This window comes from Anopheles ziemanni, chromosome 3 (genome assembly GCF_943734765.1).
Source record: "Anopheles ziemanni chromosome 3, idAnoZiCoDA_A2_x.2, whole genome shotgun sequence".
Classification (NCBI taxonomy): domain Eukaryota; kingdom Metazoa; phylum Arthropoda; class Insecta; order Diptera; family Culicidae; genus Anopheles; species Anopheles ziemanni.
In genome coordinates, this window is record NC_080706.1 from 42711504 (window position 1) to 42732422 (window position 20919).

The following is a 20919-nucleotide window of genomic DNA, read 5'->3' on the forward strand; positions in this document are numbered from 1 at the left end:
TAGCATGTTTAAATATTTGTAGGATTTTTTTTTTTGTTTATTACTTGTCAAACAACTTGTGTACACTTGAATGATCGATTTCTAGTATTCCATTAACGCGCTGCATATTTTTTCTGTTTGCTGCATGTGTTTAATTTTATACTTAATTGCTTAAACCCTCCAGCTCTAAAAACCACCTGCACTAAATGATAACTTAACTGGTCAGATATATTGATAATAATTAAAAGGATCGCGCGCGCCGAAGGCTGCTCTTCGACGGGCTCGCACCTTCCGGGTTGGATTTGTTCTCGATGGTGACATTTTTAAGAGGTTTTTTTTGTCCTTAAATGCTAGTTCAAATCAGGAGCGTACGAATGGAAACCAATATAACTTAACCACTGGAACTGGAGACGCGAGACGTTGTACGTTACATGAGAGCCAGGTTGATGATCTCGATCGTGTCTGTTAGATTCCATTGCCCTGTCGCTTTGCCGTAGTTCCCTCCTGATTCATCGCACCGAACTGTGTGCTATTGTTTTCTTTTTCGTACTAGTTGAAAAACAAAACGGGAAATTATTACAACGCCTTAGACGGCAAGCTATCATGCGCACGCTTCAACGCAGCCGGAGAAAAATGCTAAGTAAAAACGTGAGGATGGGTGAACTGAAAGAGATTTGATTTGCCTTATGTTTTCGTTTTCCTACCATTACACAAGCGGGTTTTGATTATTTTGTTCTGTTTGTTTGTTTGTTCTGCTTACTTTCTATACTGCATTAACCGTTACATCAAACACGCGTGTCTCTTCTAAAAATCTTATATCGATACCACTCTTCTGGTTGTCTTAGTCTTTTCCACCTCTACTCTACATCCTTTTACTTCTCTGGGATGCGCGGAAGTGACAAATTTCACGTAGTAGCAAGGAACAGTTTGCAGCTATAACGGAAACAGATTCGGGCGATGCTGTGGCTGGGGTGACGACGCATCATTCATCATATTTAAAACAACCTAAAGCAATCTCCCGGTAATATTATCAATAATAATATAATAAAAATAAAATGAATAACGGCTGTAGCCGAGCCACTGTACAGATACAGATACGCTTTAATTTTAAGCATTCCGGCAACCGGATTGTTGATAACTTTCCCCCTTAAAACGTTGACAACAAGAGAGCATCAACAATAACCGGAACACTATCGACCCCACCTGTTGCGTGTACACTTTGTACATTTGCATAAGCATCTTGCAGATTTTGCTACTGCTTCTACTTTGCAGCGACAGTTTTGTGAAATCCCAATCAATCCTTTATCATTTGTGGATTTTATGAACGTTTCGTTTATGGCTGTCCAGTTCCCTAAGGTGCCCTCCCCCCTCCTCCTTCGTCGCGATTAACCCTGTGATGATGACTAATTTCGTCGTCGTTTCGTTGAAGCACAGCCACAGGCTACTGGCTGCCCTTGTGTTCGAGAAATCGAGAAAACGCGAGCTTTGACTAACTACTATTTGCAAATGGGTCAGAGATTTACAGTTGTCGGTGGCGGCGGCGGTGGCGGTTGCTGTGGTGCTGCTCCTGTTCCGCCACGCTCCTACTAGCGACGCATGGCCGGCAGATAGGCCGGGTAGGAGGAGTACATCGAGTTCTGCTGGGCGCGCTGAATGGCGCTCGGGTCCTGGTACTGCGACTGCATGTTCATCATCTGCACCGGGGCGAGCTGGGCCGGATTTTGGATGAAGCCGGCGGCCGGATTGCCGATGTAGCCACCGGCACCGCTGGCCGACTGAGCCGTCGTCATCCGATAGCCATTCAGCGTACCGTACGGTGACATGAGGTTCGTGCTGATGGCCACGTTCGGGCTGACGCGGCTCGACGTGTTCGTCATGTGCTGGATTTGGGCGGACGAGGCTGCGGCTGCGGCGGCCGCCACGGCATTTCTTCGCGCAGCGGCCGCCGTGGCCGAGTTTGGTCCACCGATGCCGGGCGGCATGTTCATGTTGCCCGCGTAGTACTTGTGGTAGTTGCTGATGCTGGACATCTGCGCCGAATGTATCGAAACCGGTGGCGTTGAGATGTTGCGGACGTTCTGTGCCGCCACCATACTTGCATTGCTTCCGGCAGCTCCCGGCGCACCACCACCAGCGCCGCCTCCTCCCGCGCCACCACCGTGGTGAGCCGATGGAGGCGGAGTGACGGGCGAATTGCAAATGTCCACGTTCGTCGTGAGCTGCTGCAGCTTCGAGAGACACGACAGCGAGCCACCACCCTGCTGCCCAAGCTGCGGACCAGCGCCGCCCGCACCACCTCCTTGGCAGGATTGCGGTTCCAGCTGGGGTGTAGGGGTGGGCGTTGGCGTTGGTGCTGGGGTTGGTGCTTGCGGGATCGGCGTGTGTGACCCGATCGGATGAGGTATATTATTCGCCTGCTGCTGTTGCTGCTGCTGTTGTTGTTGTTGCTGCTGTTGCTGCTGGACGTAAAAATTGTTGGCGGATGAAACGGCACAGGAGGACACGGGTGACGCGCCTAGACGTTGGTGCGGACTGTGCAGACTGGCTGGCGTGTGATTGTTCGACATTCGATGCTGTATGACGCTACCGTAGGAGGTTGGGGATTGTGGATAGGGAGGTGCTTGACCGGCAAGGCCCAGTTGGGCCCCCAAATAGCCACCACCGGCCGCCACTTGGTGCATGTTTTGAGTATGATGGTTCAACGTTTGTCCGGTGAGCGCTCCGTACGACTGATGCATCTGCTGCTGGAGCGTCAACTGTTGCTGATGTTGCTGCTGCTGATGCTGCTGCTGCTGTTGCTGTTGCTGCTGCTGTTGTTGGTTCATCGAAGCAGCCGCTGCCGCCGCCGCTTGCATTGCCGCTTGCTGTTGTTGCTGATGCTGTTGCTGCTGATGCTGATGACCAGGGCTAATGATCGGCTGGATAACATTGCTGACTACGGGTGGCGTCGTGCGGCTCTGGTGCCGCTGCTGCTGCTGGCTGCCCGGTGTCGGAGTGTTCCGGCTCACCTTCGGCGTCGACGATCGCTGCGTTCGTCCACCACTGGCCGGACCACCGGTGTTGTGTTGAATCTGCTGCTGTTGTTGCGTCAAGTGCTGCTGGTGCTGTTGCTGTTGCTGCTTCCCGCGATTGTTACCTCCATTCGTACCACCGCCACCTCCTGCACCACCATTTCCGCCGCCACTGCTATTCGCAATTATTGTCATCTGCTGCTGCTGCTGTTGCGGATGTTGTGGACTAGTTTCGGGCACGTGCGTGTGCATGCCCATGTGCATCTGCGTTTGGTGTTGCTGCTGTTGCAACTGCTGCTGTTGCTGGTGCACGGAACAGTCCGAGTACGGGCCAACATGCTGCGACACAACGCTCGGCGGTCGGATTGCATCGACCGAGTTCTGCGACGTTACATCACTCGCAATGCTGGCCGGTGACTCCAACCCTAGCTGACTGACGTCAATATCGCACTGCCCGTACTGGTGTAAGCTTTGCACCGAGTTCGTCGTCGACTCGGGTGTGTAAACACCGATGGAATGTACATCGTTCGTAGGCGCTCCTCCAGTAGCTCCTCCTGCACTGCCTCCACCAGCTCCTGGGACGACACTTTGCTTCATATCGTTCGGTGCGTTACCACCACCGCCCGTCGTTCCATCGACGTGCATATCCGATTCGGTTTGGAACCCGCCGGCCACCTTTTGCTGAGCCGCCGCATTCGCCATCAGGTGCATCGTTTGCTGCTGTTGAACCACCGTCGCATGGCAACCGGACGCATCGGTGACGGCGGATGTTTGCTGCTGTTTGGTCGCGGCGACCATGCACGAAGAGTCGGACAACTTGTTGGTGGTATCGTGCTTGGACTTTTGGATGGATTTATGCTGTTGCTGTTGTTGATGCTGCTGATGTTGCTGCTGCTGCTGTTGCTGCTGGTGTTGATGTTGCTGATGTTGCTGGTGCTGTTGATGCTGCTGATGCTGCTGGTGTTGTTGCTGCTGAAGGTGTTGGTGTTGCTGCTGCTGCTGTTGCTGGTGATGTTGAGCCATCTGGTGCTGATGTTGCACTACCTGCGCCGACGACAGATGGTGATACTGATTCGCCGACGTCACTGTCTTGGAACACAACAACCCAGTGTCGTACGGCGAGGGACACAATTGTTGTTGCTGTTGCTGTTGCTGTTGTTGTTGCTGTTGCTGCTGTTGCTGCTGCTGCTGTTGCTGCGAGGAATGTGAAAGATGATGCACCTCAGCCGGGTTGGCACCTTTGAACTTATCGGCACCGGAGTTTGAGGCCGATTTCGATGACTTCCCATGTTTGGTGGTCGTATTGTTGTGGCCCGTAGAACTCTGCTCCATCCCGACAGTGCTGCCGGCGGCTCCCTTCCTATCGGCCTTCACGTTTCCGGTGCGCGTTTCTTTAGCGGGTGGGCCCGTTTGGTAGGGTGTCGGCGTCGTCGAAGTAGCCGGTGGAACCTGTTGATACTGCTGCTCTTGGTGCTGGAAAGGAGAGTATAGATTCGACGGGAAGCTACTGTACGCCATGCTGGTAAGCTCGATGTGGAACTTGTTCGGTGACTTCTGGCTGCTCGCGTCCAGGTGCGACAAATTGTAGCCCTGATGGTAGTACGGGTCCAACTGCCAGTACTGCGAGGGTGCGTAGCTGGGCAACTGGTTAATGCCCGCGAACTGTGACGAGACCTTGTTCAGGTCCAGTGTTGCCTTCGCGTCGTGAATGCTGGATGAATGCTTTCCAGTCGATGTCGTTTTATCCGACCGGCACGAAGCGTTATTCATTCCCATCAGTGCGCTTCCGCCGCCACCGTACTCGGATGACAGCGGTGGTTTATTGCTGCCAGTTCCACCGACCATACCACCGGACGTGCCGGACATCATCATACTTCCTCCTGCACCGGGAGGTGTAGACACTACTCCACCACCACCAACCGGTCCTCCGGGCATGGTGCCGGCTATGGTGGAGACAATATTATTACCTCCTACACCACCGCCAGATCCTCCCATGGCGGATCCGGATGCGCCATGCGTCGACACACCAGTAACGATTGCAGCATTACCTTGCACTCCAACTCCACCACCACCACCACCACCACTACCAACACTATCCATGAGTGTCATGTTCGATGTTTTCGTACTCATATGATACTGATCCTGTGGTTGCACTTTACAATGGTTTAGCGAACCCGGGACCGAACTGCCACCGCCACCGATGACACCAGCGCCACTTCCGCTCCCATAGGACGCAGCCTTTGTGGAATCTTTCCGCAACATACCATCTGTTCGTCTCGAAGTCGAACCTACGACCGTACCTGAAGCCGTCATCGTAGCGACGGACGGAGAAGAATGTTCACTCTTGGTCGACACAACATTCGGCAGCGATGATGATGATGACGACGTGGCAGAAGAACCACTACCACGTTTCGCCGCTTGCTGATCACTACCAACAGTTATGCTCGAAGGTACACGACCTGTTTTACTTCCAGCCGTCGTCGATGTCGTCGGGTCGTCAGATGCATTCATCGCCGCATTTACCACACTATTGATGCTGGCAGTCACCGTCGAACTGCCACCACCAATGCTGGTCGCCGTGTTGCTGTAGCTGGATTTATCTTTCCCCCGCTTGGTGGGGGGTTCAATCTTGGGTGTAACAGTGGCCACCATCGGTTGAAGTGGCTCCGCGTGATGATAACCGACGCCACCCATTTCGGAGCTGTTTCGCTTACAATCCCCAGCCGTCTGCAGCATGGGAGGTAGCGACGAAGTGCTTGAGCTCGTTACTACCGCCGTCGCACAAGACGTCGCCGTACTTTCGCTGGCCTTTGTATTGCTTCCATTGCTCGTACCATTGGATGTTTTAGTAGTTTGCCTTTCAGACGTCGCATCGTTTTTTGTCACCTTTAGTGTCGTCGTCGCCGTCGTGGACGGCGCGCTGGACGACGTCGAAGTTGTCGGTGACTTTTCCTTCTTAATTTCCGAAGCATCCACTTGCGGCCCTTGCGAAACCGACGAGCAGTTTGTCGTGCTCGATTGTGACGTGGCTATATTCGAAGCATTACTGCTAGTATTATTGAAGTCACCAAAACTGCTGCCAATCAGCTTCGTGCTGGCCGCTTCATCGTTTTGCTTGATCACTGATTGATCGGAACTAGACTGTTGTTGCTTCTGTTGCTGTTGATCACCTATCGGATTCATCGGATCGTTCGACGCTTTCGTGGGCGAACCGTGATCAGCCGTGTTGTCGCACTGCGGTTGCGTCGATTTCATAAACTTTTTCTTATGCATCGCCGCAAGCTCGTGGGCGCTTGTCGGACCGTCACCAGAAGAAGTCGACGATGACGATAGTGGTGGTTGAATAATTCCCGTCGCTTCGGTGCCAGAAGCATGTTTCTGTTCTGCCATTTCAGTGCCCGCAACAGAAGACGCACCACTTTCAGTTGTTCCATCCTTAGCGTTGCTGCTTCGATCCTCCTTTGCCTTTCCATCGCCAACGTTGGTGGGACCGTCGACGATAACTTTCGGTCGATTGTTACGCGACAGTATTTCCCCGTGATGTTTTTCGTAATTTTCGTTAATCTTCAACACACTGGCCGTATTGTTGGCGGCACTTCCTGTTGGTATGTTTGCAAGATCATCACCCCCGGACGGGCGTCTTGCGTCGTGATGCTGGCTCACATACGTGGCACCGTTCGAAGCACCTTCCGCGAGTGTTGGTGGCGTCTTCGTCGGTGTCGTTACCGTCTTCTTTTCTGGGCTCAGCGTCGCCACCAGCTTACCATTGCTATTAGTTGAGTACGTTTCTTTTCCCTTCCGCTCCGTGTCGCTACTGTTGTTCATGAAACAGTTTTTTGATTCTGTTATCACCGAAATCTTTTCGTTGAGCTCAACGCCATTTACCGGAGGAGTGCTGCTGTTGCAGGCTTTCGGCGCCTGTTGCTGCTCATCCTTGTCGGAGGATTGCATCATTTTATCTGTTTGCACCGCCTGCTGTTCACCAGCTTCATTTCCTTCGTTTCGCTTCACTTCTGAAACGGCAGATCGTCCATGTTCTTCACCATTTGGCTCAGTAGCAGCACCACCAATGGCGCTCGCACTTAGTCGTGTTTCATCCTGGTCGGAGGACTGGTTTGCCGTCGCTACCTGCCGGCTAATAACCGATCCTCCTTCCAATGGCGAGGAACGATTTGGTGATGTTGTTGTGTCGCCTTCCGTTAGCTTCTGTTCGTTTGTACTGGAAATGGGGGGTTCAACCTCCTTTACGAGCCGAGAGTTGTGTTCTTCGACGGTATCAGCACCATTGTTTGGCCTGTTGACGGCCTCGGATGAAACTGTAGCGTTCAATGGAGCCTCTTCCTGCGAAGTCGCCGGCTGCGGACTGACTGAGTGTTTTACACGCGTGGGTGCTTCGATCGCATCGGACGGTTGCTTTGATCGTCGGTCACTAGATGCAGCTCGATTATTACTGCCACCAATAGTTTTCGATGATTTGATATCTGGACTGGACGATTGATCGCGTAACCGTGGGGATATCTTCGACGGCGTCGTGTTGTACTTGCTGTTGCTAGCGGGCGAGCTCGATTTGTTGGGGGATTTCTTTGTACCCGCTGCGGGAATGCTCGACGACGATGTTGGAACGCTGCTGCGTGTTTCTTCCTCCATCTCGTCGTCCGCTTCACCGGATGAATCCTCACTGGCATCAGCGACCACGGGAACGGTCGACTTCTTGCTTCCCTGCGTTTGACGTTTCTTATGGCGGCCTGTGGATGGTGGAGAAGGCTTATGGCGAAGCTTGGAGCTACTGCTGTTGTTACTTGCGGTGGTCGGTACCACCGTCGGTTCCTTTTTCCCTGGTGACGATGATGTCGCTCGAGTCGTTCCCCCAACGGGAGACGACGAAGTACCCTCGATGTGATGCTTTTGTCTCACCGCAGCAGTTCCTGCCACCGAGGCTCGAAATGGTTTGGACAGTTTTTCTGACGGTGGCAGATCGGTGTTCATCGTCGCCGATGTCGGTGTGTCAGCGTTCGGGTCGGAGTTAGTAGCCGGGCTGTTGCCACTAACGTTTGCAAGCCGTTTGGAGTTTCGCATGCCCATTCCAAGGCGCTTGCTGCCTGACACTGGCGCAACCGGTGTTAACCGGCCAGTGTCTTCCTTCGCACGTGGAGAAACAGTCTGATGAGAGTGGCTGTTATGATTATGATACGGCGCACTTGCGTGGGACGATTGATCCACCGGTTTCTCGAGTTGCTCTCCCTCCGGCTCCGAGTCTGACAGCCGCAGCTGCAAACGCTTTCTTCTCAGGTTGCTGAGGCCACGGACGGAAACGGGTGAGGAGTCTTTCAGTGCGTAGCTGCTGCTACCGGATTTTTCACCCAGTTCCTCCTGAGAATCTAATCGACGACGTTTACGCAACCGTTCGAAGTTCGGTGTTGCCATCGAACTTGATGATTTTATCAACACTGCATCCTTCTCTACCGGTCGCCCCCGTTTGCGTCCCGGGCCTGCCGTAGTGCTTCGTGACGACATAGAATTTGCTACAGTAGACGCCTCCATCGGCTCATCGTCATCTGAAGGTTCCTCGAGGGGAGTTTTACTGCGCGTGGCATGAGAATTACCATGACCACTTGTACCCGCCACAGTCTCGGATGGTGTACGTGATCTATGAACATCTTCCGGCACTGGTGACAATTCTCGGCCACGTTTTTTCCTTCGCCCTGTGTCGCCGGCATTACCCTTGCGGGTAACGGTTGCAACACCTCGCTGGGACACGCTGCTGCGTGCTGCCACTTTGTCCTGCTCTCCCTGCTCCTCGGATGCCTCCTCCTCTTCCTCTTCATCTTCTTCTTTCGCCATGGGGGCCGATTCTGACTGCACTGTCGCACCACCGGTTCCTTCCTCGGGAGCATCGATCGGTCCTGTCGCGTCCAGCTCGGAGAACGATGCAGTAGTCGTGAGAAACAGAGGCGTCCACCGGAGGCACTCCTTCTCGATCGACAGCCGAGCCTTCGAGCGGACCATCCGCTCGTGCTGCTTCTCCACCACCCGCCAGTCGATGCAGATCAGCGGTTGGTACACCTTGAAGCCACCGCCCCGATCGATCTTTCGATACTTGATGAAGGACAGCAGCTGCAGCGCAAGCACAACGTCCGGGATGACCATGCCGGTTTCCTGCGACACCTGCTGCACCGAGAATGATAGGCGACCGCCCGCTCCAGGTGCCGACGCCGCCGCGCGGTGCCTGTGTGCGTAGAGGTAGTTCAGTACGGTCGACTTCCAGTACGCATAGTATGACACCCGGCCCAGGTCGGACAGCGGTTTCTCCGGCGTGCCCGGCTGACCCTCCTCCCGGCTGAGGAGGTAGCTGAAGTCGATCAAAAACCGACCGTAGCCCTGCCGCTGGTACTGCGGCATCGTCATAATGCACGATACGTTGTACTTCTGCTGACAGTGCTTTTCCTTCGAGAAGTAGCCCACCAGATGGTAGCCCTTGCGGTCGTAGCGCGTCAGTACGTAGAACAGGAACGGCTCAACGTCGTAGTAGAGCGTCTTGTGGTCGAGAAACAGCTTCGCCAGCAGGCACAGATTTTGACAGTAGATCTTGTTCGCGTTGCCGTCCACCTCGAACACGGAGACGCCGTCGTGCCGGTAGATCTCGGTGCCGGGTGGATTGCGCCACGAGCACTTGTCCTGGTGCCGCTGCAACACAGCCTTGCTCTTGGTGTACTTCAGGCAAAATTCGCACAGAAACAGCTTCGGTAACCTAACAGGAGCAAAACGAATAAATATAAAATTGTGTTACAAACTTTTCGCACACGCTGGGGGACGCTTCAAACAAACATTTTTGGGAGGAAAGCAATTTTTAGCAAGATAAATACTTCTCAAACATTCATCAAATAGATTCATCTTAAACTCGCATTATGGTCATCTAGTTTTGTTCAATTTGCAAGCCTCAACATTACTAGAGGGATTTTACGATCGTCTCCTGAATTCTTGACACCTTCCAGTCTCGAAAAACTGTCCGAGCCACACTCGGGCAAAACAGTGCAACAACACACCGCTATCCCTATTGTGAAGTGATTAAATTAGGCTCAATTTTGTGTGGTCGTATTTAAATTCATATGGAACTAGCATTGAGGGTTTGATTGGCAATTGAAAAATTGAATATAATTTTAGTAACACGGATAGAAAGAATTTCAATAGGAAGTGTTTTAAAATGGCGTGTTATGAAACATGCCATTATTTCGTACATTTATGTTTTATCATAGAAAACTGGTTATTACCTCGCGTACTCCTGGGGAAATGGACTCGAATACCAGGTTTCGATTTCATACTTTCCAAACTCTATCGCTGCCGGACAACGATCCTGCGCTGCCATGAGTTTCGAGGGCGACTGCTGTACAATACTGTTCGAGGACATTGCAGGTGCTTGCTGCTGCTGCTGCTGCTGGTGATGGTGGCCATGATGACTTGGTCGGTCGGGCGAGAAATGGCGCGCGCGATCACTATTATTGTTGTTATGTTGATGTTTGTTCGATGCTTTCGAAACGCCGACAACAATCTTTGTTGACTGCTCCCGAACGTACTTGTACAGCTCTGCGTCTTGCGGCGTAACGCCATCAGGGAGGGTTTGTTTTTCTGCAAGAAAGATACGATTTGCCATTGAAGGACAATACGTTAACAAATAACGGTCCTGTTACTTTTGATATCATCACACACGTTACCTAGCGCATCTTCGCTGGGTGAGTCGTATGGATTTTTGTAAGGTACTGGTATATTGATAGCATCTGTGCTTCCTTTTGGATCTTTATCGCCGGTAAGCAATCTGTTATGATTGGAACAAAAAGTAAACATTAACAAATCCGCCATTCACCGGCACTTAACGCCTCAATATCGATTGAGCTTTGAACATTGTTCCGAACCTTTTTCGTTTCTTTTCACCAGAGATTGGCCGCATGACGCTAGATTTTCTATCACTATCCTTGGAATGGCTCAAGCAATCTGAACACCTGTAGTAATCGAAGAGAAAAAAATGCGTTAGCAGTGTTTCACTTTACTCCTACCAGCATGTTTTCACCTACCTCCAGGGAAATTTACACTTTTTCGACTCCGAAAGCGGTGGATTGAGACAAGAAAGATGAAAGTGCTTTTTGCAACTCCAGCAGTCCAACAGACAAATCCCTTTGACGCCGTCCTCATCGTCGTCCTGGCTCGAGCAACCGTCGCAGGTTTTGCATTCCTCGCAGTGCCAAACGTTACCTTTTTCCAGCAGGCGCGATAGTGAAACCGTCGGTGGACATCGGCTTGAGCTGCTATGCCCAGCTCCTGAGGCACAGGTGTCGTGTAGGCCAGCACCACAGGTGTTGCAGGAGGTTAGCGCTTCGCCCTCATCATCCGAACCATTACCGTCCCCGTCCTGGCATACCAAGCAAATGCTGCCATCCGCCGAACGCTGCAAGGGTGATGTATCGGAAGTTGAAGACCCATTCAAACACAATGTCGTTTGCTGTGTTCCGGTGCAATACTTACATCCAAATGTTTGCCACCGCGTTTCTTGGGCGACGAGGATTTGCGTTTCGTTTGCGGTTTGAAGACGGGCCCCGGTTTGTACAACCTGCCCTCCTGCAGGACCGTCTCTTCACTGATGGCTATCCGTAGCGAGTTCCGGATGACACTCTTGAAGTCGGTATCGGCCGATATGTGCAGATTGTTCGTTTGCTGGACATAGTTCTCGATCGACTTCTGCGACGATCCATCGAATTCGCCCAGGTCCCGCACGGCTTTGGCCACCAACCGCGAAAGGTTGCTCTCGTTCGTCACGTTGGTGACACGCCGTTGCGTCGACGTCGGGGCTTTGTACGAGTGTAGGCCTTTATTGTACACCTTCAGCACCGCACCGGCCTCAACCGCTTCCTCCAACTTATCTGCCACAATATCCTCGTGAAACTTGTGATGGCTGCCGATCGCCTGGCAGATACGCTGTATGCTTGGTCGCTGCTTCTGGAACCGGATGCGCCGTATCGCCTCCAGTATCCATTCTTTCCAAACCTGCGGACTCACGTCATCTGGATTTTCACGCATTTTCTAAGACTTCTAGCGTGGTGCGTGACGGTCAAGAAGCAAACCAAACGATGGAACAGGGCCGGTTCAGGCAGGAACATGAAAGAAAGGAGAATTATGCTCTAATAACATTCACTGAAAAACGCAACGCAGGTGCATCTAGAATTAATGAATCATAGTAAACATTGAGCGCACACATACACACGCGCTTCCTTCGTAAATACACACTTTCATACGTAGCGAACGGATTATCATTTTTTTCTTTTCCACACTCTCAAGGACGGAACAGGGACGCATTAAAAATTGAAACGTAGAATTAATGTTGGCCGAAAAATCTAAACGAACAACCCGCCGGCAAGAACAATCTACCATCGAGTTAGCACTCGCTCACTGCACCGTACGTCTACCGTCACCAACACCACTGTGCAGAAAAACCCGTCGTCGATCGGACTACACACGCGAATTTTTGCCATCGCAAAAGCACACTGGCAAATTACCGCTCCGCACGATGCAGGCAGCGGAGCGCAAGCAAAAATAGATTCTTACCGTGCACGATTATTAGCAGCATAAACACGTATTACAGCACCCGTACCGCTTCTTGGGAAGCGTACTATTGCGCTGCTAATCCTGCGATCGAACACCTAGAACCACGAATTTGCAGTACCACTTCGCGGCGGCCATTTTGATTGTCTTTTTAATAACAAATTGTTTTAATTACACTTTATTGGCGAACCCGGGTGGTCGAATCGTAAGACGGATGGGCCAGCCGAGCTTCGATTGCAAAACAGGACCAACAACACTAACCTTCTTTTTCGCTGGCACTACGCCTATCGCTTCGTGCGTCTACGCACTAACGCGGGCCTGGCGTATTTACAGTACGCTTGCACGACGTCGTGCAAAGGCCTCCTCCGGGAGGGAACCGTAGTGCAGATCTGGCTCGCAAAAGATGGATTTCACAAAACGATTCAAAACAGAAGCATCAAGAATGCTTTTGCCTGTGACAGCAAACGCTTGGTAACCCGGTCAGGGAGCACAATTGAATATTTATATACATGTTCATCACTTTCTCGCGCCCATTCGGTGCTAGCTTAGCGTACGGTAACGCGAAGCGAAAACGCGCTAGGATGTGGACGATCTAAACGGCACAGAACAAGTCACCGACAGGGAACGCCATCCGAATCATGGGTGTCCGGAATAGCGTTTTTTTCACTCGCGCGATGCAATACTACTTCCCGCAAGACAACTTTCAAGTCCTTGATAAAATGGCCAATTTCTTCCCTTCTCGTATGCACAAAGTAAAATGAAAATAGGGTGCGTGAGGCATTTCAAGACGGAGGGATTTCAGCTGGCTATCATATTTACACTGGCGAGTTCAGTTCTTCCATGTCACTGACAACAACCTTGTTTGAATATTTTTGGTTGTCTGTTTGTTTTCGCAATATTGAATAAAACTAACATTTTGCCCGTCAATTGCATAGCTTTGATGAAAGAATCGATAAAATATTATTGATTACTGAATAAAAGCAAAACGCATTCTTTAAAACAATCGTTTTTGGCCTAAAAGTCGTGGAGAAATGGTCAAATGTTTCGGCACAATACATTCACAAATAGCTCCCGCCGACGTTCTTATTCAATCGCAAATAATTAAAAGATCTGTATGATTAAAACCAACCTATTTTCATACTCTTCCAAAACAGGACAACTAAGAATAATCCAGCAAATCACAAAAGCTGTGGCGTGCAACTTATGTGAACCCCTGCGCACTGCGGTGAAAACGCCGTTTTTGACATTGTGGGCCTCTTCGAGCTGTCAACCTTTGCAGCACGTCAAGCACTGTTTGTTGGTGTGGAAGGTTTGTTTTGTCTGTTGATTTGCAAACGCTGCTCAAGTGTCGTAAGTGTTTTTGGTTAATTGTTAATGAATAATGCTTTTGGGAGGAAAAATTTCGGTGAATATAGGTATCCTGCGGGACTGGGCTAGGTCGGATGCAAAACTCCGTGTGATTCGAACAGTGTGTGTGGTTTAACGTTAGCTTATCTGGTGGGGTATGACGTCAGTTCTAAAAATACAACTGTTTCGACATCAACCGCGGCTGGCTTGTAGACTGGTTGGATAGCTTCATTCAACCATCCTAGCATAGGGACTGTGTACGGTTCTGAAGACATGCGAGCAGCACCAGAAGCGGGGAACCGATGTTCCTAGGCAGAAGAAGTTTGCTGTGTGCTTGTGCTGTCGGTCGATTCGGAGGTGATTGATTTTTGTCTAGTTGTCCATATGCTGTGCCAGTGTTTGCCCACAATCTGACCCAACGCGCGGGCTAAAAGTTTAATGCTGTGCTGAACAGCTTTCTATAATAATTCACGTGTGCGTCCATCCTTGAACCGCCATTGTAGCGCAGTAAAAGGGTTTCGGTCGATGCTCCGTATCCAACTAAGCCCGTAACGGACCAGTGCGGTGGACGGTATCGATTTTTACGCCTCGGCGGTTGGCTGTTTTGCCGTTAACCTTACGCTGCCCGGACAAGGTTAGAGTGGATAAACGGTTAGCATGAAATTGACCCCTCGCAGTACCCCCAGGAGTCTTTTCATATCGCCATATGCTACATGCTGGCTCCCAAAGTGTGCTCCCCTCCACGACGCGTCCGGGTCGACGAACGCACCAAAGGTGTCCAGCGTTTGGAGATGGAAAATGTAAATTACCAGCAACATATGTTGTCGACATGACCGTTTCCCCAGCAGCTGCAATGTTGATTTTCGAAAGTGGCGCGCAAAAACGAAAAACGAAGATAATACGCATAACGCTAACGGCAGCCGTCGACGATAGTGTCAGATAATCGGAATGATCTAATGTTAAACGATGACGACTGCTTTGCGCTGACGAAGTCGCGTCGGTCATCAATCGTGAGGAGATTGTTCCATGCCGTGTACGAACGATTGCACGCCGCGCGAATAATGAGCTCGAGACCCGTCGATGAGCGAACATTGCGCCACACTATACGTGCCCCACATGAGTCAGTTGTTTCCCGCGCAAAAGCAGCACGGTATGGCTTGACCAAGGAACATTTTTTGAAATAAGCAAAAAAAAAAACATCAATCCACCGTTGACGAGTGTCGTCATCTTCGATGAGGAAGCAGTCAACTCCAAGCGGAAAGTGGTCGAATATTTATGCTACCTTTTCACCATGGACTGTGGCTCTCCCGGGACTGGTTACCACACCTACACGTTGCCTCGCGGTCGCCCACGGTCATCGGCGGCGTTATTTACACGACCTCCAGTGAATCACTTCCGGGCGGCGGCCACGATGGCAGTAGTAGCAGGAAGAGAAGGGATTTTAAGCTGTGGTCAACAACGGCTAAGTGATTCGGCAGCCGGATGATCGGCGACGAACGGGCGATGATTTATTGATTTCCCCGTGTCCAATCGCGTTCGCTCTGTCTTCATCAGCATATTTTCGTCTGTTTCCCTCTATCCTTTCCCCCCCTCTAGCAGCTATCCCCGCGGTCATGATGCGCCCCAGCACGTTGGATATCAAAACAAACTACCAGGATGGATACTACACGTTTATGAGGTAAACCAACGTTTGTCACTTGTTTGTTTGTTTGTTTGTTTGTTGTTTGTGTGAGCATGGCGCCTCCTCCAGGTCTACCATGTGCTTGATTTACAACGTTCAACCAGTTGCGGTCAGCCGCTGTAGATAAGAGTACAGTAGATTCCAGTGGTTAGCCTCTAGATAAGAGCTCTCATTTATCTCGCAAACGGCTTATCTCATGGCCTATCAATTTGACCAACTTGTAATCACACATCACTTGTAAATATAACAAATAAGCTCGTAGAAGGCACTAATTTTCACCCTTCAATTTTTTTTTGAAAATTTGTAAGAAAAAAATTGTTCTTCTCCAGGGACACTTACAGATGCTGGAAATCACGGATGGAATCATGTGAAAAAACGGGAATTGAAGATTACCTCGCCGATTTGCAGCAGCCCTTCACGCAGCAACAAGGTTAGTTGATAACGAACGAAACACGTTGATACGAAACATTTTTTGTATTTCCGTTTCCATTTAACCTTCAGAAGTACAGCATTGTTTAGTTAGTTTGCTTAATGAAAATATTTCTGTTATCTAATTTGTATAGAATTTAATATTCAACAACAGAAACCGAAAGCTCTTATCGATATGCATCAATAACCCTTACGATGCCAACTGGAGTATACAAGAGTTGTTTTCGGAAGAACAGATCATAATAGCCATGCCTTTTTAAAATTTAATTGTAACTTTTAATACACATTTTCAGCATATTTGAGAATAAAAATCTTCATGAATGATTATCGCATGTTTTTAAAAATGTTTGATCATTTACCTCTCTAAAGCAGGGTTCGGCATATGTTTCTTGAATAAAACGAACCCGAATGCGCGGGCCTGTTACCTAAACCGATGGTATAATGTTCATAAAGTAATATTAAACCCTTTTGAAATAGAGGATCAATTGTCTAATTAGTAATGTTACATACAAGATAAAATATATAAAATCATAACTTTTCACTATATTAGCCATATGGTCTCATTTTCGTTGATTTTTGTACTTTTCCAAAACATCAATTTTGGTTCGTTGTATGTAAGTTAATTAATTTGGTTATAGTTGAAATTAAACCCTCTACTCAAATTATTTTATCATATCGAGGCTTTACTGGCGTACTGTCAGTAATTAAAATAGCTAGCTTAGAGAAGTTTTGAAAACTGTGAGTTACATTTTACTTTGTAATGGGGTCGAATATTATGTTCCTTGAAAGTAGCTATTGTGGAAGTAAAATAACCATGTTATTTTGTCGCTGGATACAGAACTGGATTCATGAGATTGGGATTTCAGAACGATTAATAGTGAAAATAAGAGTTTAACGCAAACAGTTCAACAGTTTTAATGCAAATTTTTGACAAACAAGTATATTATGCTGAACAAATCCGACAAAAATAACCTTTTTTTACATATGTTATGTTAAAATTTTCTTAAAGGCCGTATAAAATCTGCTAGCGGCTCGAATTTGGCCCTCTTGCCGGACTTTGCCGACCCCTGCTTTAAAATATTCGAGTATAGTCCTGGTGTTTTGGAAAAATATTCTTTCAAAAGATGGGGTCCGAGACAGCCGAACGGGTCTGCCGGTTAAAAAACCGGCCCACGACGGTAAAGGCGCATCCTTGACGGCGTGGGTTCGAATCCCAACCGACAACCAAATTCAGACAAATTTAAAAAAAATTTGCGGATGCATTTTTAAATTCTAAGAAAAGCGTAGTTTGTGTTTCGAGACATTCGTAAAAGTAAAAACCCTTCATCCGTCACTTGCCCAAGATCCCGGCATTTCTCTTCAATATTTTGAGCTTATTTTTTTCAATAGTTTTAATGTGGGGGTTATAACCCCAAAGATTGCAGTTTTTTCTTTTCTTCAAAGTAGTGTAAATTCTTGTGCTTGTAAGTGTTAATTACAGTGAACCATGTCACTTATTCAACTTTTCTTGACCCCTTTAACGCTCTTTGGTACTGTAACCGAGGACAGGAACTGTATCCACAAAGATTGGTATAATAATAATCTTTATCCCATTGCAATCTGTCCCCATACCGCCCGCGATCATCTTCTATTTATGTCCGTTGGCGCACCGGTCTTCCGAGTCGTACGGATACGTACCCATTCAATCAGCTGTATTGCGGTTGGTGTCGCTGGCTCTGTCAGTTGTATTCGACATTCTTTTCGCATTAGCGTAATCTCCCAAATTATAGAGCATCAATTTTTCTAGCATTTTTCTAGCCATGTAGTACGTGAGTTATATTTATTGTTATTATTTTTATTATTGACGATATTTTTACTCCCTATTTGCAGTTCGCGACATTTTGTTCACCCTCAATGTTATACGGTCCAACGGGGCAAAGTGTTCACCGTCCACCATCGTGCCGCAGCCGGAAACAGAACTATCGCCAACGTCACAGTATTGTCCACAATCGCAGCATCATCCCGCGGGCAACAATGTGCAATCGAACGATCACAAACGGCACCCGGTGGAACGGTTAACATTCGGTGAATTTACTGCGATAGCATCCTGTACGAAATGTTTTGGGTAGTTGGCCTCCTTTTTCGCACGTCGGATGTCCTCCGGTGGGACGCAGGGTGGATTGATTTCAACTAACGTTGTGTTTCGTACTTCTGTTTTCTTCACCAAACGCAGCCGCCAGTCGTCGTTTTACGCCATCCGGGCACTAAACGAGGCGAAAGCGTCGGCAGACACACAGACGGCGGAAGTTGATACGGAGAAGAAGGGTCCGGAAGTGTTCCTCGGTGGCTCATGCAATCCGACCACCTGGCGGGCGGATGTCGCCGTGCCGACGTTGCAACGACTAGGCATAACCTTCTACAATCCGGTAAGGAATAAGGGCCGTGTGCGTCGCTTGTCAATTTTAATTAACTTCAACTTTTACACACCCACTTGTCCCACAGCAAGTATCGCACTGGACGCCCGATCTGATCGATCTCGAACACCGTGCCAAGGAGAAGGCAAAGGTACTATTTTTTGTGCTCGACTCCCAGACCCGATCCGCCGCCGGAGCGATCGAGGTGGCGCACATTGCAGGGCAGAACTCGAAATTTTTACTGCTTGTACTACTGCCGTACTCCATTAGACAGAAAATTCTCAATGAAACCCTCTCGGAAGAGTATGTGTTCAGTGCAATTCGAACCGAACTGCTCGCAACAATCTCGGTAAATGTGTGTTAATGCATTGTTTTACTTTTGCATGCATTGCAGCGAGTATATGGATCTCATGAGTAATCAGCTAATACTGAGGCAACTAGTCCAGCGTCGTGGATTGCCGGTGCTGGACAACATTTCAACGGCGTTGGAGCAGATAACGAAACTGCAGCACGGCAGCTGTAGCCTGCAGCCTCCCAACAATTTGGCGTCGCGGTTACTGTATGTAGCGCTGTCATCACTGCCGTAGGCCGATGTTTGTTTGTGAAGATCTATTGATAAAATGTGTCCTTCCTGTTTGTAGCTCTCTGTATCGTACGTACCAGCGCACTGTGGCCGACGTAACGAACGCGGAGGCTATCGATATCGCGCAGTGCAAGAGAGCTCTGTACAGTTTGGGCTACCCGAAGAATGTGGTCACGGAGGACGACATTCAAAACATTCTGCTCTGCTACGAGGAGATCGCGGGTCGAACCTTCCAGACGGAGCTCATCCGCCGAGGTAACGCGGACGAGGTACTTATCAGCTTCGACGAATTTTGTATCGTAGACGCGTGCGTGTCGATACTGATGCTGGACTTTTACGAGCAAAACTGTCTGTCCCCAATCAAGGGCACCAACTTGCAGCAACCCCCAGTGTATCTTACCGATTTGCAAGGTGAGTTGCGAGGGGTCGATTTTTTAAATTCTATTTCTAATGAATCGACCTTCGGCAGCATGGAATCAAACGAATTCCGAGCACTCGCCCATCCCACAGGGTATCCTTCAGCACGAGTCGAGTTCCCGTCGGTATGTGCTGCGCTCGTACAACCAAGAGGAACCGATGACCGTAACTGAGAATGGAAAGCGCGATGCTTCCATGGCCCCGGATCCATTCGGCTGCAGCAACACGGCAGACCGTCCGGTCTGTCAACGTTTGTCCAGCAGTGAACAGTCAGCCGATACGACGAATGTGCCGTTACCGTCCCCCGGAATGGGCACGGTTCCACCACGTGCATTTACTTTCGATGGCGACCTTTTCGATGATGGGGATCTATCGTTTGGGCGCATCGAAGCGCGGGATGTCTACCTCGGGGGCAGCTGCTGGATGAAGACGAGCTGGCGTCAACGGTTGGCGTTTCCGATGCTGAGGGAGCACAAACTTACCTACTACGTGTCTGCGCTGCATGAAGGGTTCTGCTGCCGTCCACCGTCGATCGACGACGGGGGCCAAAAGTTCGACCCGCAGCGTACCCTGCGCTACGATGCTGCCATGCTCGATGCTTGCCGTATCATCATCTTTGCGATTACGAATGAAACGAGATCTTTAGCACCCATGACAATGGCCGCACACTACATTGGTCTAGGTTATGACGTTGTGCTGTGCGTGCAAATGCTTTCCTCGAACGAATCTTCACTACACGGGCACCAACCAACAGTAAGCCTGGTTTGTTTGGGGGGCGCTGACCCATGTGGCATACGTTTTAAAACCCTTTCACTTCTCTCTTCCTACAGCTATCTTCTTCCGCCATTAAGGATTACAACCGTGGGCGGGCCTATTTGATTGATCTAGCCAAACGGCACCACATTCCAGTGTACGACGGCTTGGAGGAAACGTTCGAGAGCGTTATCAATCGGTTAAACAATTGTACTGTAAGATACTCATCCTAGAAACATCAACCCGTACCCGGAGCATTGTGATTTAGCGTTTATTTTACCACTTCTCTTCGTTTAATACCTTTTTTTTTAACAAACACAACAAAACACAAAAATCTTCAGCACTAATGATAAAACAAACTATGGAACAGTAAAAATAACATAATTTAATATTTACCTGTACTCACTCAACACACTCAATCACGCGATTTTGCTTTACAAACATCCAGTGTTGGAAAGAAAACCTATGTTTTTTTAAAATGAATGGCTTCAAAATAATAAAGTTTAAGGAACTCGACGATTGTAATGTTGCTGTTTATTATGCACTCCCTCATAAACACACACAAACACCAATAGAGCGCGTGGGCCAGGGCATGGTGCGCCAGCTTAACGTGACAGGTATGAAAGGTCACGCGTGCTGCTTTTCTATTTTGAAAAAAAGGTTTTGTCACCTAGTGTCCTTCTCCGTACGACAAGACCACGGACCGACGCGTACTCTGAAGGGCCAGGTCGAACGCGT

At 49.3% G+C, this 20919-nt stretch overlaps 2 protein-coding genes across 2 annotated transcripts; one reads left to right on the plus strand and one right to left on the minus strand.

The window, feature by feature from the left end:
• Window positions 1-34: 34 nt before the first annotated feature.
• LOC131284773 (hornerin) lies at window positions 35-12700 on the minus strand. Its single transcript, XM_058313632.1, has 7 exons — window positions 12582-12700; window positions 11505-12068; window positions 11057-11427; window positions 10898-10984; window positions 10700-10800; window positions 10259-10613; window positions 35-9738 (listed from the first exon to the last, which is right to left on the minus strand). The coding sequence occupies exons 2-7, from the start codon at window positions 12054-12056 to the stop codon at window positions 1566-1568; spliced, it is 9639 nt and encodes a 3212-aa protein (XP_058169615.1). The 5' UTR covers window positions 12057-12068; window positions 12582-12700; the 3' UTR covers window positions 35-1565.
• Window positions 12701-14483: 1783 nt separating this feature from the next.
• LOC131286094 (uncharacterized) lies at window positions 14484-20668 on the plus strand. The gene is made up of 10 exons (XM_058314960.1): window positions 14484-14559; window positions 15525-15603; window positions 15936-16036; window positions 17905-18139; window positions 18248-18440; window positions 18517-18731; window positions 18823-18987; window positions 19070-19422; window positions 19481-20181; window positions 20259-20668. Exons 2-10 carry the CDS (start codon window positions 15539-15541, stop codon window positions 20412-20414), a joined length of 2184 nt encoding a protein of 727 aa, XP_058170943.1. The 5' UTR covers window positions 14484-14559; window positions 15525-15538; the 3' UTR covers window positions 20415-20668.
• The last annotated feature ends 251 nt before the right edge of the window (window positions 20669-20919 follow it).